The sequence below is a fragment of the Dendrobates tinctorius genome, unplaced genomic scaffold, assembly GCF_039654945.1.
Source record: "Dendrobates tinctorius isolate UK_male_01 unplaced genomic scaffold, ASM3965494v1 ptg000082l, whole genome shotgun sequence".
Lineage (NCBI taxonomy): Eukaryota > Metazoa > Chordata > Amphibia > Anura > Dendrobatidae > Dendrobates > Dendrobates tinctorius.
Window position 1 is genome coordinate 24,710,303 of NW_027361750.1, and position 18,311 is coordinate 24,728,613.

General features: G+C 45.7%; 1 protein-coding gene across 1 annotated transcript in view; it reads right to left on the reverse strand.

The window, feature by feature from the left end:
• Positions 1 to 341: 341 nt before the first annotated feature.
• RP1 (RP1 axonemal microtubule associated) overlaps positions 342 to 18,311 on the reverse strand; it is a 742,035-nt gene continuing 724,065 nt past the window's right edge. Inside the window, exon 58 of the mRNA XM_073583994.1 lies at positions 342 to 396. Coding sequence (XP_073440095.1) covers positions 342 to 396 — 55 coding nt within the window. The remainder of the gene's footprint in view (positions 397 to 18,311) is intronic.

Genomic DNA, 18,311 nt, shown 5'->3' on the forward strand with positions numbered 1-18,311 from the left:
ACGACAGGAAGTATGTCTCTTAAATATGATCAGTGGGCAGTGTGAAAATTGAAATGTTTCTCATCTTTATTTTAAACAGAGATTGTGATTTGGAGAGAAAAACATTGTCAACATTTAAAAGAAAAAAATCTTTAACACGAAAACCTGATTTAAACAATAGGTCAATTCCCGATGGTAAAGTGAAGTACATGAGTGCAAAGTATGGTAGAGTGATATAATTGCCTAGGTAGTCAGCCTTCAGTTCATGTACGATGAGAAAGTGATTACAAGAAACCATCAGGACATCATTGGGCAGATATTTGTAGAAATAAGTGGAGCAGTTTTTTTTATATAAATCCTAGTTAATAATAAAGCTGTACGATTGTGCTTCCATCCTCTTCATCTTCAGCAAGCCACCTTAAATGATAAAAACAGGTATGTAAGTTGTAATATCACAATAACACTGGGACAGGTAATGTCTTATTTTCTGGTAATGGAAACAAAAGCAACCATCTAAAAAAATTCAGTTTTGTTTTTTTTTTGCGCATATTAGTGGTAAGTGAGCGTGCTCGCCATTGCTCGATACTTGGTCGAGCATCAGGGTACTCAGGTACACTTGTTACTTGATTATCACGGGTGTTCGATCGCCATTCTTGAGACCTCGCCCCGCATGTTTTGAGGCTATTAGACAGCCAATAAAAATGGCTGATTTTTCCATGTGCATTGCAACATACGGATTACTTTGCCCTCGGGACAGCTAGCACCCTGATTTAATTTGCTCTATTCACTTTTAGGCTATGTGCCCACGTAGCGATTCTGAAGCAGAATAAACCTGAGCAGAATCGCACACCCTGCTCCCAGGAAAACCCATGCGTTTTTGACGTGCTTTTGTAAGCATTTGTCAAGCGTTTTTGCATGCATTTTCCTAAGCGTTTTTGCCCACATAATTGATGGTATGCGGAATCGCGTGCGATTCCGCAAAATTAATGAACATGCTGTGTTTTTAATCGCTAAGGCCGGTTTCACACTAGCGCATTTTATGCGCGCGCACGGCCGGGGGTAGCTCCGCCCCCGAGCCGGCTCTCTGCCCGGCGTGCCCGCCCCTTCCTTGTAGCGCCGCCTCCTAGCGGACAGCGGCGCCTGCGATCGGCGCACCCTATCTTTAGCATAGGGTGCGCCGATCGTGCGCAGGCCGTGCGCTAGTTGCGCTTTGACCTGCGCTGCGCACTTTTGACGGTGCGCCGTGCGCGCCAAAATCCGAAAAGTTTGATTTTGGCGCGCACGGCGCACCGTCAAAAGTGCGCAGCGCAGGTCAAAGCGCAACTAGCGCACGGCCTGCGCACGATCGGCGCACCCTATGCTAAAGATAGGGTGCGCCGATCGCAGGCGCCGCTGTCCGCTAGGAGGCGGCGCTACAAGGAAGGGGCGGGCACGCCGGGCAGAGAGCCGGATCGGGGGCGGAGCTACCCCGGCCGTGCGCGCGTTGAAAATGCGCTAGTGTGAAACCGGCCTAAGCGTTTCCGCAGTGGTTAAAAACGCACCATTGGCACAACGTGTGCGTTTTTCATTAAAAATCAATTGGATGCTTTTCTTAAGCGTTTCTGCAGCAGAATCGCTTGTCTAAGGGTATGTGCACACTTTGCGGTTTCTGCTGCGTTTCCGCAGCGGTTTTGGCTCTGCAGAAACGCAGCAGATTCTGCTGCGTTGTACAGTACCTTTATTTCCTATGGAAATTAAAAAAAGCTGTGCACATGCTGCGTTTTTTTCCACGTGGTTTTGCTGCGGTTTTCAAAACGCAGCATGTCAATTGTTTGGTGGAGAAAAGCTGCAGTTTTAAACCTCATCCATTATGAGGTGTAAAACCGCAGGGCAAAACCGCAGATAAACCGCAGGACTATGTCCTGCAGATTTACCTGCGGTTTTCTCTACAAAATCCGCAGAGACGAAAAAAACGGTGTGCACATACCCTAAAAGCGCTGCAGAAACGCTTAAACGCTACGTGGGCACACAGCCTTATTCCTCCTTTAAAACATAGCTCCTGCCTTCGGCTTTGGAGTAGGCGGAAGGTGCAGTAGCGCTCCAGGATCACCAGCTGACAGCTGATTGCTACAGACAGCGTTGTGGAGGTGAGTGCGGTACATTCCCTCCCTTGTCCACCTCCACCTCTGAATAGCAGAAAAAATGCACAAATATCAATCTAAATGCAGAAACATCAATGATAGCCAAATTAAAGTGCAAGTGCCAGTATATACCAGAGAATATTGTGTAACCTAGAACTGATTATAGTCAGCAATAAACATTATAGAGTCTGCATGCATCTTAGCTACCACATACATGCAGTCTCTACACTTATGTCTGTAAGTAAAAGCACATTGCACTTTAAAGATGATTAAGTAGATTTTGCTAGCTACTTTAATGTTGATCACTCACTATAATAAGTTCTAGTTTGCAGAGAATTATTTGGTTTATACTGGCACTTGCACATTTGACTATCATTGATGCAAGGGACAGGGAAGTGGACGTGTTGCTGATGGTGCACGCAGAGGCTGTGGCCTTGGGCCTAGACTTCTCAACCCCACCGGAAGGAAGCAGCAGAACATAAAGCCAATTCAAATGTTCCTTTTTTTCTGGTGTATTCTTCCCACCTAAAAAAGGGTATACGGTTCATGGTTTCTTCTTATTCTTGCCCTCTTCCATATCAACAGTGTCATCATGCGGCCCTAACTACTAATTTTTAGGTCTTCATGCGGCCCTCTCTCCAAAGTTTTAGAGGGTAAAAAGGTGGCCTTCATTCAAAATATATAGAGGGCCATCATGCGACCCTCACTCATTATTTTAAGAGGGTGTACAGGTGGCCCTCACTCATAAGTTTTAGAGGCACATCAGGCAACCGTCGCTCAAAATTTTTAGAGGGTGATCTTGCGACTCTCGCACTTAATTTTTCCAGGGTATATATGATGCCCTCCTTCATAATTTTTACAGGATGTGTATGAGGCCTACCTCTATAATTCTCTTACACATATATACAGTACTTTTATAAATGTAAGGCTGTGTTCACACGTACCGTTTTATTGCATTTTCGCGGCGTTTTTAAACGTTCGATTTTGCCGCGAAAACGCAAAATAAAAAAGCATCCCATGCAATCCTATGGGACTCTGCAATGCTGTGCTAATGCTGCAGATTTTTCTGTGGCGTAATCGCATCGCAGAAAAATACGCAGCATGCTCATTAATTTTGCGGAATCGCGGCGATTCCGCACACATAGGAATGCATTGTTCTGCTTACTTTCCGCATGTGGCTGTGCCCACCATGCGAAAAGTAAGCAGAACATTTGCGAATGGTACCCACGGTCTGGAGGAGAGGAGATTCTCCTCCAGGCTCTGGGTACCATATCCCTGTAAAAAAATAGAATTAAAATTAAAAAATGGTCATATTCTCACCTTTCGATGTCCCTCGCAGCGTCACCAGGCTTCCACGATGCTCCCGGCAGGCCCCGTTCCCAGTGATGCATTGAGGCAATGACCTTTGACATCGCTGTCTCGCGAAACCGTAGCGGTCTCACGAGACCGTGACGTCAAAGGTCATTGCTGCAATGCATCACTGGGAACGGGACCTGCCAGGAGCATCACGATGATCGGGAACGCTGCGCGGTACGTCGGAAAGTGAGAAAAACACCATTTTTTATTTTTAACATTAGATCTTTTTACTACTGATGCTGCTTTGGCAGCCTCAATAGTAAAAAGTTGGTCACACTTGTCAAACACTATGTATGACGAGTGTGACCAACCTGTCAATCAGTTTTCCAAGCGATGCTACAGATCGCTTGGAAAACGCTAACATTCTGCAAGCTAGTTACGCTTGCAAATCGCTAATTTTTCTGCGGGAAATAGGCGGGAATTAAAGTGCGGTTTCCTCGCCTATTTCGCATGGAATGGAATTCCCGCGGAAATTTCCGCGAGAATTCTGTAATGTGTGCACATAGCCTAAATGTTTTTCAGCTCTTGCACTTAATGCATAGGCTTTACCAAACTAGGAGTCCCACTCCTTTAAAATGGGAAAAAAATGTTTAAATGTTTTCTGAGGCGATCCTCTACGTGTCTTCCAGGGTGTATTGCTATCTTTCCATCATATTTTTGGCAGCATTTGCATTTAGTGCATAGGTTTTATGGAGTCCTATTACCTAACAATTTTAACAGAATGTGTATGAGGCCCTCATTTATGTCTAATACAGGGTGTATCAGAGTCCTTCTACCTTCTAATTTTTGGCAGTTTTTGCTAGTTTCAGAGTCCCTCTTTCATAAATTAAACTGGATGTGTCTGACCATGTCACACACACCACATGCCCAGATAAGGTAATAAAATATTAAAATTTCATTTAGCGGTGACTACTGATGGGAGTATTTTTATATCCCTCTCTATTAAATCATCTACTGTAGTCATAGGCGATGGTGAAATATGGAGAGAAATAACCGGGCTATTAAGGGGTAGAGGAAGCTTTTTTTCTCTTGCCTTATATACAAATCATTATACAGGATTAAATGTTTCCTATGGTTGTCACCAGCCTATGTAGGAGCATTCTCAGAATGAACCTACATAGTCAATAACCAAACTGGTAGAACTCGGCGCCCACCACGATACCTGGCAGCAGTGACGTGCGTGGGTTTATTAGGGTCATACTCATCTGCAAGAAACAGAGGAGAGCAATCCAATAAAAAATCGGATTGCACTCTGATCAATGTTAACCTATGATTCCTTGCTCATCTGCGATTTTTTTTTTTTTTTTTTTTTAACAGCTGAATTTGGAATGAGAAAAAATTGCAGCATGCTGCGATTGATTGTCCTCGTATCTCGGACAAGACTCACCAATGCAACTCAATGGGTGTGAGAAAAAAAATGGATGGCATACGGACCTTATGAGTGTTGTTCGATTTTTACCCACCCATGTCCTTGAAAACACGAAATTTCATCTGCCGTGTACAGTAAAATCACAGCATGATCCGAAAGAATAGATAGAATAGATATACAGTATACACATAGCATAGAAAGATACAAAGATGTTAGTGACACATATAATTAGTACAGTGCTTGTGTAGTAGCTTAGTGTATATGTATTTTATTACTAAATAAATAATTTAAAAAAAAAAATGGAGTGGGATCCCCCCAAATTTTATTAACCAGCAGAGGGAAAATGTACAGCTGGGGCAGATGTTTTTATCCTGGGAAGGGGGTTATACCCATGGAGCTTACCAGGCTATTAATATGAGCTCACAGCTGTATACTTAGCCTTTCCTGGTTATTAACCCCTTTCTGACATCCGTATGACTATGTACGGGATAGTACGTCATAGCGATCAGCCGGGCTCACGGGGGGAACGCAGCTGATCGCGGCCGGGTGTCAGCTGATTATCACAGCTGACACCCGTCACTATGTGCCAGGAGTGGTCACGGACCGCTCCCCGCACATTAACCCCCAGCACACTGCGATCAAACATGATCGCAGTGTACTGGGGGCACAGGGAAGAATCGCACAGGGAGGGGGCTCCCTTCGTGCTTCCCTGAGACCTCGGAACAATGCGATGTGCTCACGTTGTTCCGAGGGCCTCCTCCCTGCAGGGAGGTGGCTTTCTCAGTGCTTGCTGAGAAGCCTACTGCGCTGCCTGTCAGATTGCTGATCTGACACAGTGCTGTGCAAAGTGTCAGATCAGCGATCTGACACTATATAGTAATATCCCCCTCGGGACAATGTAATAAAGTAAAAAAAAAAAAAAAATGTGTAATAATAAAAATTAAATTTAGAAAAAAAAAATAATTATATATAAATATTCCCTAATAAATTATTTTTTCTGTAAATAAAATAACAATAAAAGGACACGTGTAGTATCGCCGCATCCGTAACAACCCACGCTATAAAACTGTCACACTAGTTAACCCCTTTAGAGAACCCCTTAAAAAAAAAAAAAAACGACAAAAAAACTGCTTTATCATCATACCGTCAAACAAAAAGTGCAATAACACACGGTCAAAAAGACGGATATAAATAAACATGGTACCACTGAAAACATCATCTTGTGCCGCAAAAAACGAGCCACCATACATCAACAGTGAAAAAATAAAAAAGTTATAGCTCGCAGAAAAAAGCGATGCAAAAAATAATTATTTTTTATATAAAATTATTTTTATTGTATAAAAGCGCCAAAACATAAAAAAAGATATGAATGAGGTATCGCTGTAATCGTACTGACTCGAAGAATAAAACTGCTTTATCAATTTTACCACACGCAGAACAGTATAAATGCCCTCGCCCCCAAAGAAATTCATGAATTGCTGGTTTTTGTTCATTCTGCGTCCCAAAAATCAGAATAAAAAGCGATCAAAAAATGTCATGTGCCCGAAAATGGTACCAATAAAAACGTCAACTCGTCCCCAAAAAATAAGACCTCACTGGGGTGTGTTGGGGTTAGGATTGGAGATAGAATTGGGGGATTTCCACTGTTCAGGCACCTCAGGGGCTCTCCAAACGCGACATGGTGTCTGATCTCAATTCCAGCTAATTCTGCGTTGAAGTCAAATGGTGCTCCTTCCCTTCTAAGCTCTGCCATGCGTCCAAACAGTGGTTTATCCCCAGGATAACTACTTTTGTGGTCCAATTTCTCCTGTTACCCTTGCTGAAATAAAAAATTGGAGGCAAAAAGATCATTTTTGTGGAAGAAAATGATTTTTTTATTTTTATAAACTTCTGTGAAGCACTTGGGGGTTCAAAGTGCTCATTACACATCTAGATAAGTTCCTTCGGGGGTCTAGTTTCCAAAATGGGGTGACTTGTCGGGGGTTTCTACTGTTTAGGCAAATCAGGGGCTCTCCAAACGCGACATGACACTCGCAGACCATTCCATCAAAGTCTGCATTCTAAAACGTCACTACTTCCCTTCCAAGCCCCAACGTGTGCCCATACAGTAGTTTTCTCCCACATATGGGGTATCAGCGTACTCAGGACAAATTGGGCAACAACATTTGGGGTCTAATTTCTCCTGTTACCCTTGGGAAAATAAAAAAGTGGGGACTAAAAGATCATGTTTGTCGAAAAAATATGATTTTTTATTTTCACACCCGGGCATTAAAAACTTCTGTGAAGCAATTCGGGGTTCAAAGTGCTCACCACACATCTAGATAAGTTCCTTGGGGGGTATAGTTTCCAAAATGGTGTTATTTGTGGGGGGATTCCACTGTTTAGGCGCATCACGGTCTCTGCAAACACGACATGGCGTCCAATCTCAATTCCAGCCAATTTTGCATTGAAAAAGTCAAACGGCGCTCCATCCCTTCCGAGCTCTGCCACGTGCCGAACCAGTGGTCCCCTCCCCCCCATATATCATGTATCAGCGTACTCAGGAAAAATTGTACAATAACTTTTGAGGTCCAATTTCTCCTGTTACCCTTGGTAAAATAAAAAATTGGACCTGAAGTATTTTTTTTTTTAAACATTAAAGAAATTCTTGTGAAGCACCTGAAGGGTTAATAAACGTCTTGAATGTGGTTTTGAGAACCTTGAGGGGTGCAGTTTTTAGAATGGTGTCACTTTTGGGCATTTTCTATTATATAGACCCCTCAAAGTGACTTCAAATGTGATGTGGTCCCTAAAAAAAAAAATGGTGTTGTAAAAATGAGAAATTGCTGGTCAACTTTTAACCCTTATAATTTCCTAATAAAAAAAAAATTTGGTTCCAAAATTGTGCTGATGTAAAGTAAACATGTGGGAAATGTTACTTATTAAGTATATTGTGTGCCATATCTCTGTGATTTATGGGCATGAAAATTCAAAGTTGAAAAGTTTTTAAATTTTCGCCAAATTTCTGTTTTCTTTTTACAAAGAAACGCAAGTTATATCAAAGAAATTTTACCACTAACATGAAGTACAATATGTCACGAGAAAACAATGTCAGAATCACCAGGATCCATGGAAGCGTTCCAGAGTTATTACCTCAAAATGGACAGTGGTCAGAATTGTGAAAATTGGCCCGGTCATTAACATGCATATTATGTTGGGTCCTCCTATAATTAATAACCAACAAAGGCTAGCCAGACAGCTGCGGGCTGATATTATTAGCCTCCTCTCTGACTACAAACATCAGCTCTAAGCTGCCCCAGAAATGGCGCATCAATAAGATGCGCCAATTCTGACACTTAGCCTCGTTCTTCCCACTTGACCTGGTGCAGTGGCAAGTGGGGTGATAGTTGGGGGTTGATGTCACCTTAGTATTGTCAGGTGACATCAAGCTCAGAGGTTAGTAATAGAGAGGCATCTATAAGACTTTCTTATGCAGCGGTGCCATAAGTGAGGTCACTGAGGCTCATCAGCTGATGAAGTTCGATGAACTTTCTCACCTGAACTCGGCCCACACACTGCAGGAGTAACTACATGCTCCTGCCAGTGTGTTGACAGCTGCCGGGTGGAGCAGTTGCATCAGCTGATGTGACTGCTCTACAAATGATCGGAATCGTCACGGGACATTATGGATTACAGGGGATAGGTGAGAGATATGGTGGTTTATTATTATTTTCTTTATTTCAGGTGACACGGGCATCTGGGATTAAGTATTAAGGTGAGTAATGAGTATACTGTGTTTTTTTTTATTTTTATGTCAATATTTATTTCAACTTTTTTTTACTTTGAGCACAGGTGCCAGCTGATGACTACAGCCATCAGCCTGTGCCTGCTCCCGCTGTTATCAGTGACAGCAGGCGTTGGCTCATGGAAGTAATAGTCTCTCACCAGCCGATGCCTGTGACCTGCTGTGCACTGTTTACCGCGGGTCACAGTCACTTTTGCGGTGTCACGCTAACATCTGACAGTCTTACCCTGCAGCACTTTCACTGACGTTAGCGATTTTACCGGCGGTAACGTTACCACCGATCAGAACCGCCACTCCATTTTTGCTGCTTATTTGACTAAGAAATTAAAGATGCTTTATTCCGCCATGGATACAACATTTTGATCTGTTATACAGTTGTGGCCAAAAGTATTGACACCCCTGCAATTTTGTCAGATAATACTCAGTCTCTTCCTGAAAATGATTGCAAACACATTCTTTGGTATTATTATCTTCATTTAATTTGTCTTAAATGAAAAAAACACAAAAGAGAATGAAGCAAAAAGCAAAACATTGATCATTTCACACAAAACTCCAAAAATGGGCCAGACAAAAGTATTGGCACCCTCAGCCTAATACTTGGTTGCACAACCTTTAGCCAAAATAACTGCAACCAACCGCTTCCGGTAACCATCAATGAGTTTCTTACAATGCTCTGCTGGAATTTTAGACCATTCTTCTTTGGCAAACTGCTCCAGGTCCCTGATATTAGAAGGGTGCCTTCTCCAAACTGCCATTTTTAGATCTCTCCACAGGTGTTCTATGGGATTCAGGTCTGGACTCATTGCTGGCCACCTTAGAAGTCTCCAGTGCTTTCTCTCAAACCATTTTCTAGTGCTTTTTGAAGTGTGTTTTGGGTCATTGTCCTGCTGGAAGACCCATGACCTCTGAGGGAGACCCAGCTTTCTCACACTGGGCCCTACAGTATGCTGCAAAATTTGTTGGTAGTCTTCAGACTTCATAATGCCATGCACATGGTCAAACAGTCCAGTGCCAGAGTGTCACGCGGGGCTTAGGTCAACTAAGGCTGAAATACCCGGGGCCCCTGTGGTGTCCCTTTAACTAGGGGAAACCCTGTCTGACCCTCAACCCAGGGTTTTTGCTGATGGTGCAAATGCCTGAGCTTCCAACCTTTCCTTGTCTCCTGCTCAGCCCTAAGCTTAACCCTCCACCCTCCACCCAGTGAGGAAACAAACCACCAAAGCCACACACAAAAGTGACAGACTGGGAGAACTTGAACTGCACCGCGCCGCATGCACACAGGACTATGCAGTAATGTAAACAGGGCACAACAAAACACAAATATGGGAAGGTGAAAAGGTAACAACGGATCATACGCCACCAGATACGAATCTCTCTCTCTCCAACACCTCCACTCCAGACCGGAACCACTTGGCATGAAACACAAGCTATAATTGGCGACGCCCATAGGCCAGCACGACTATTTAAAGACCGTGGGCATGACCAAACATCCAACCTGATCTCCAGCTAGATTAACCCCCGATAGCCTGAGAAAATCAAGCCGGCGCTACTGAGGCTATAGTGGACGGAGGTGGAACTACCTCTGCCTGCCGGATGCTGTGATGTGAATAGCGTCCGACATGACAAGTGGACGGAGGTGAAACTACCTCTGCCTGCCGGACGCTGTGGTGTGAATAGCGTCCGCCATGACAGTACCCCATCTTCTACGAGGGACCCCAGGGCCCTCAAGACTCATAGGACCCGGCTTGTCCGGATGACGACGGTGAAAAGAACTGACCAGCCGATCCGCATGTATGTCCGAGGCTGGTACCCAAGACCTCTCCTCTGGACCATATACTGAAGAGTACGGTGCACTACTCGAGAGTCCACTACCTTGGAGACCTCAAACTCTAAATCGCCATCCACCATGACCGGAGGTGGCATTGGCGTCGTGTCCACAGAGCCTACCACCTTTTTCAATAAAGCCCTGTGAAACACGTTGTGTATCTTGTATACCGCAGGAAGCTCCAACCGATAAGCAACCGGGTTAATGATGGCAGCAATCTTAGAAGGCCCAATAAACCTTGGACCCAATTTTAAAGATGGAATTTTGAGTTTTATGTTTTTAGTCGCTAACCACACCCATTCACCCACACACAGGTCCGGACCTGGCACGCGTCTACTGTCAGCCACCCGTTTGTACCTCGCACTCATGCTCAACAATCGCTGTTTCACCCTCCTCCAGACCGATGATAATTGAGCTCCTAGCTGGTCCTCCTCAGGGACGCCCCCCGAGTCACCCTGATGTAAGGTACAAAATTGAGGATGTTGACCGTAAACACAAAAGAACGGAGACTCTCCCGATGACTCTTGGCGGTGATTATTTAACGCGAACTCGGCCAGAGGAAGGAAAGTAGACCACTCCTCTTGGTTGTCGGACACAAAGCATCGTAAATACTGCTCCAGATTTTGGTTCATGCGCTCAGTTTGACCATTTGACTGTGGATGAAACGCCGATGAATGTGACAACTTGATCCCCAAAGGTGAGCAAAAAGCTTTCCAAAACCTCGCCACAAATTGAGTTCCCCTATCAGATACTATGTCCGACGGAACTCCGTGGAGTCTGACCACCTCCTGCACAAACACCTGAGCCAACGTCTTTGCATTGGGCAAGCAAGGCAACGACACAAAATGCGCCATCTTTGAAAATCGGTCAACCACCACTAGGATGACCGTGTTCCCCGCCGAGGCTGGCAAGTCAGTGATAAAATCCATGGAGATTTCTGTCCATGGCCTATTAGGTACCCCCAGAGGCTGTAGCGTGCCAGCAGGACGGGCTCGGGGCGACTTGGCCCTAGCGCACGTGATGCAAGCCGCCACGTACGAGACCATGTCCTGCCGGATTTTGGGCCACCAGATACTACGCGATACCAGCTCTAAGGTGCCATTAACCCTTGGATGACCAGCCAGTACTGAGTCGTGGTGTTCCCTCAACACCTTAAGACGAAGATGAAGGGGTACAAATGATTTGTTGGCGGGAAGTCCTGGCGGTACCTCCTCTTGGGCCTCGGCAATCTCCGCCTCTACCTCAGTCGTGAGAGCCGAGACCACTACACCTTCCTGGAGGATGGGTACCGGCTCTTCCCGAGGTTCTCCCCCCGGAAAACACCTAGACAAGGCATCCGCCTTGGTGTTTTTAGCTCCGGGACGGTAAGTCACGAGAAAATTGAAACGTGTAAAAAACAATACCCAGCGAGCCTGCCTAGGAGACAGACGCTTGGCCGACTCCAGATAGAGCAGGTTCTTATGGTCGGTGATGACTGTGACCTGGTGAGCCGCCCCCTCCAAGAAGTGTCGCCATTCCTCAAAAGCCAATTTGATGGCCAACAACTCCCTGTTGCCGATATCATAATTCCGTTCGGCCGGCGACAGCTTCTTGGAGAAGTAGGCGCATGGATGCATATCGCTCAAGGACGAGCCTTGTGACAGTACTGCCCCCACTCCCACCTCAGACGCATCAATCTCCACCACAAAAGGTTTAGACACGTCCGGTTGCACCAGAATGGGGGCTGAAGCAAAACTGTTCTTCAGACGCTCAAATGCACGTATCGCCACCTCAGACCAGCTAGCCAGATCGGTACCTTTTTTTGTCATGTCCGTGAGCGGTTTGGCTATAGTAGAAAAGTGTTTTATAAATTTCCTATAATAATTAGCAAACCCAAGGAACCGCTGGAGCGCTTTCAGATTATCAGGCCTTTCCCATTGCAGCATCGCTTGCACCTTCGCGGTGTCCATTTTAAACCCTGCAGCGGACACAATATATCCCAAAAAAGGCAACTCCTGAACAAAAAATAAGCATTTTTCCAGCTTAGCATAGAGCTTATTCTCCCGGAGCAACTGTAACACCTGCCTGACATGCTCTAAATGAGTGTCCCGGTCGCTCGAATAAATGAGGATATCATCCAGGTATACAATCACAAATTTCCCCAGGACATGAGCAAATACATCATTAATAAAATGTTGGAAAACAGCAGGCGCGGTTGTCAACCCAAATGGCATAACCAGGCTCTCAAAATGACCCTCAGGAGTGTTAAACGCCGTCTTCCACTCATCCCCCTGACAGACCCTTATGAGGTTATACGCCCCCCTGAGGTCAAGCTTGGAAAACCACTTCGCCCTCGCCACCTGGTTGAACAAATCAGGGATCAAAGGCATCGGGTAGGGATCACGGATCGTAATCTGGTTTAACTCCCGGAAATCCAGACACGGGCGTAACCCCCCTTCTTTCTTCTTAATGAAGTAAAACCCCGCTGCTACAGGCGAGGACGAAGGCCGGATGTGTCCTTTGCTCAGACTCTCCGCGATGTAGTCTTTCAGAGCTTGTCTCTCTGGACCAGAAATATTAAACATCCTGGCCTTAGGTAATTTGGCCCCGGGTTTTAACCTAATCACACAGTCATAGGCTCGATGTGGAGGCAGTTCTGAGCAACCCCTCTCAGAGAATACAAACGCGAAATCCTGCAAAGCCTCCGGAAGGCTGGGCGTCACGGCGGACACACATGTGGCCAAGCAATTGTCCTGGCAGAAACCACTCCATTGGACTATGCCCTGAGTTTTCCAATCAATCACCGGGTTGTACCTGGACAACCATGGAAAACCCTGGACCATTTGTGCTGGGAGATTACGGAGGACCCTACATGTAACCCAATCAGAATGTAGGACCCCGATGTGGAGTTTCACCTCAGCCATAAACTCCGTAATCTCCCCTTGTGGGAGGGGAGCGGCATTAATGGTAACCACCTGAATGGGATGAGGGAGTTTTTCAATCTTAAACCCGGCAGTGCGTGCAAACTCCTCATCTATGAGATTGGTGGCGGAACCGCTATCCACAAACACTGATATTGGAAGCTCTCTGCCTGCGATAATAACCTTGGCAGGGAGCATACATTGAGATACCATCATGGAGGATATGCATACGCTCAGTTGGGCCTCCTCCATACCCTCTGAGCTTAACAGTTTTCCGCCGGTGTGACCTTCTTCGGTAGCACAGGACAAACGTTAACATAATGATTTCTTTTACCACAGTAAAAACATGCTCCGGGCTTCCTGAACCCAGGAATGCGACGCTTAACCTGTGACACCCCCGCAATTTGCATAGGTTCAGTGGGCTCACCTGCAGCAACCACACTTGCACCTCTGCTTTCCCCCAAGGGTAGCGTCTCCTGTGCCCCCTGACGCAAACGGCGATCAATACGTATAACCAAACTCATGGCAGACTCCAACGATGCAGGAGTCTCATACATCAGGAGGGCCTGTTTAACTCTTTCTGAAACCCCATGAATAAACTGACTCCGCAGCGCTGGGTCGTTCCACTGTGTGTCTACTGCCCAACGGCGAAATTCCGAACAATAGTCCTCTGCCAAGCGCTCCCCCTGGCGGAGGGCGCGGATTTTAGATTCCGCTAGAGCCAATCTGTCAGGATCATCATAAATGAGCCCGAGTGCAGAAAAAACATTATCGACAGAATGAAATGTAGCAGAGTCAGCTGGTAAGGAAAATTCCCATGCTTGGGGGTCACCACTCAGTAATGATAACACCAGACCCACCCGCTGAGCCTCATTACCTGAGGAGATAGGGCGCATGCGGAAGTATAACTTGCAGGCCTCCCGAAATATGACAAATTTGCTGCGTTCCCCTGAGAATCGTTCTGGCAGCGGGATCTTCGGCTCTGCACCGTTACCTGCAGATGCCGTTTGCACCTTCGCTACTACCAGGCCCTGCTGCTGAACTGCCCCTTTCAACTCGGAGACCTGTAAGGACAGCGCCGCCAACTGGCGGGTTATGGAATCCATGGGATCCATGGACTCCTGAAAAATGTAGGCCGATTATAATGTCACACGGGGCTTAGGTCAACTAAGGCTGAAATACCCGGGGCCCCTGTGGTGTCCCTTTAACTAGGGGAAACCCTGTCTGACCCTCAACCCAGGGTTTTTGCTGATGGTGCAAATGCCTGAGCCTCCAACCTTTCCTTATCTCCTGCTCAGCCCTAAGCTTAACCCTCCACCCTCCACCCAGTGAGGAGACAAACCACCAAAGCCCCACACAAAAGTGACAGACAGGGAGAACTTAAACTGCACCGCGCCGCATACACACAGGACTATACAGTAATGTGAACAGGGCACAACAAAACACAAATATGGGAAGGTGAAAAGGTAACAACGGATCATACGCCACCAGATACGAATCTCTCTCTCTCCAGCACCTCCACTCCAGACCGGAACCACTTGGCATGAAACACGAGCTATAATCGGCGACGCCCATAGGCCAGCATGACTATTTAAAGACCGTGGGCATGACCAAACATCCAACCTGATCTCCAGCTAGATTAACCCCCGATAGCCTGAGAAAATCAAGCCGGCGCCACTGAGGCTATAGTGGACGGAGGTGGAACTACCTCTGCCTGCCGGACGCTGTGGTGTGAATAGCGTCCGCCATGACACAGAGGCAGCAAAGCAACCCCAAAACATCAGGGAACCTCCGCCATGTTTGACTGTAGGGACCGTGTTGTTTTCTTTGAATGCCTCTTTTTTTTCTCCTGTAAATTCTATGTTGATGCCTTTGCCCAAAAAGCTCTACTTTTGTCTCATCTGACCAGAGAACATTCTTCCAAAATGTTTTAGGCTTTTTCAGGTAAGTTTTGGCAAACTCCAGCCTGGCTTTTTTGTGTCTCGGGGTAAGAATTGGGGTCTTCCTGGGTCTCCTACCATACAGTCCCTTTTTATTCAGACGCCGACGGAAAGTACGGGTTGACACTGTGGTACCTCGGACTGCAGGGCAGCTTGAACTTGTTTGGATGTTAGTCGAGGTTCTTTATCCAACATCTGCACAATCTTGCATTGAAATCTCTTGTCAATTTTTCTTTTCCGTCCACATCTAGGGAGGTTAGCCACAGTGCCATGGGCTTTAAACTTCTTGATGACACTGCGCACGGTAGACACAGGAACATTCAGTTCTTTGGAGATGGACTTGTAGCCTTGAGATTCCTCATGCTTCCTCACAATTTGGTTTCTCAAGTCCTCAGACAGCTCTTTGGTCTTCTTTCTTTTCTCCATGCTCAATGTGGTACACACAAGGACACAGGACAGAGGTTGAGTCAACTTTAATCCATGTCAAGTGGCTGCAAGTGTGATTTAGTTATTGCCAACACCTGTTAGGTGCCACAGGTAATTTACAGGTGCTGTTAATTACACAAATTTGAGAAGCATCACATGATTTTTTGAACAGTGCCAATACTTTTGTCCACCCTCTTTTTTTATGTTTGGTGTGGAATTATATCCAATTTGGCTTTAGGACAATTCTTTTTGTGTTTTTTCATTTAAGACAAATTAAATGAAGATACTAATACCAAAGAATTTGTGTTTGCAATCATTTTCAGGAAGAAACTGAGTATTATCTGACAGAATTGCAGGGGTGTCAATACTTTTGGCCACAACTGTATATAGGTCTCTGTCAAGTACTTGACAAAGACCTATAACAGGTCGAAACGTATCCATGGCGTAATAAAGCATCTTTAATTTTTTCACCTTGACTGGACGCTATTCTCCATTATTTTGATTGCTGTTGCCTTTCCAAGTGGGTTCCTTAGATTGGGAGCTTGTGTCCATACTTAGTGAATGTTGTCAGCTTTCCTGTATATGTTTAAAAACAGCACTAATCCAGAAAGGAAAATTACTGATCATGTGCACAGCACTTCAGGATTCTCATTGAATTGGCTGGCATAAGGATTCCCTATAGTTTTTGGGCCAATTCCGTGCAGGAAAAATGCACCAACAACGCACAGCACATCATTTTTCAGAAAGGGAGTAAAGTGGACCTGCCACCTGTATTTAAACAATTTAACATAATTTAGTTTGGGACTTTGCAAATACATAAGTTCATGGAAAATGTAAGATGAAGTAAGTGACTGTCTTTACTAAGTAAATATGCTGCTGATACTTGATCTTGAGTAGCAGAGACATAACTTAAAGGAAATCTTTGCTATCTCATCTGAGAGCACCATGGTGTGGAGAAAGAGACCCTGAATCCAACTTAGATTACTGAGTGTAGCAGTTCAGGCACAATCAGAGTTTTTAGAAGTAGGATGCATCAGAGCTGAGAAAGCTAACTCCACTCAAAACAGACTCTCTGGGCACATTGTCTATTGACAGTGAGCTGACTATCACAGGAGGGGGGCGGTGTTGGACTGGTATGCGTGTACCAGCTTGACACAGCAATGATAATGTCTGGACTATTGTAACTCTCTACTAATCGGTCTCCCTATCCTCTCCCTCTTACCAAACTCTCCTGTCTCCAATCTGTCTTGATTGCTGCAGCCAGGATCATATTACTCACCAATCGTTACAACGATGCATCTACCTTGTGCCAGTCATTACACTGGTTACCCATCCACTCCAGAATCCAGTACAAACTTATTACCATCACCCACAAAGCACTCTGTGGCTCAGCACCACCCTACATCTCCTCCCTCGTCTCAGTCTACCACCCTACCCGTGACCTCCGTTCTGCTAATGACCTGAGGGTAACATCCTCAATAATCAGAACCTCCCACTCCAAGACTTTTCACATACTGCACCAATTCTTTGGAATGCACTAACCAGGTTAATCCGATTAATCCCCACTGTTTTATGCATGCCCTAAAAACGCATTTGTTCAGACTGGCCTACCGCCTCAATGCATTAACCTAACTATCCCTGTGTTGCCCATTCAAAATCTTTTACCATAACCAGGTTCCTCGCATCATGTTCTCACATGCTTTATGCATTTAATAGCACTCTGTGTCTGTACAGTTACATAATTAGGCTGATAACCGGATCATGCAGCATTACATGAACACCCGATTCTTACACTTTTACTGGTCTGAACAATGAAAGCAATTGTTACCATCCACCTTCCATGCCTTCCCTTTTTCATCATAGATTGTAAGTGTCATGGTCACGTGTGACTGGACACACCGCCTCCACCAGGGCGAATTTATACGACACGTGTGACCCTGGATACACCGCCTCCAGCAGGGCGAATTTAAATAATAGAATGTGCAGCCGGATACACCGCCTCCAGCAGGCGACTTTCAGTAGTACACATATGTCTGGATACACCGCCTCCAGCAGGGCGAATTTCAGAATAAAGGGGAAAACCAGGAAAACAATTACAATGGTGGCCCTGCAATAGGGAACGGGGACGTGGAGACCTCCTGCACTCCCCTGAGTCAGTGTCTCTACACTCCTAATGATCCCTAGGCCGGTTCCGCACCGGGCGCTGATCAGGATACCTGAAATCCCTAGCTCGCCCTGAACCAATCCCTTACTAGTGAAGTGGACGGTGCAGAAACTAATCCTACCACTGCACTAAAACACACATTGAGGAAAGTGACAAACAGGGAAACACCACTTAGCTTTGCTCTGTTGCTAATGCTCCAAGCCACAGAGTCCGACACCTGAGTGCATCTTTCCCTCCAACCGAATCCAACACCTGAGTGCAGCTTTCCAGCAACAGAGTCCCGCATCTGAATGCAGCTTTCCAGCAACAGAGTCCCGCATCTGAATGCAGCTTTCCAGCAACAGAGTCCCGCATCTGAATGCAGCTTTCCAGCAACAGAGTCCCGCATCTGAATGCAGCTTTCCAGCAACAGAGTCCCGCATCTGAATGCAGCTTTCCAGCAACAGAG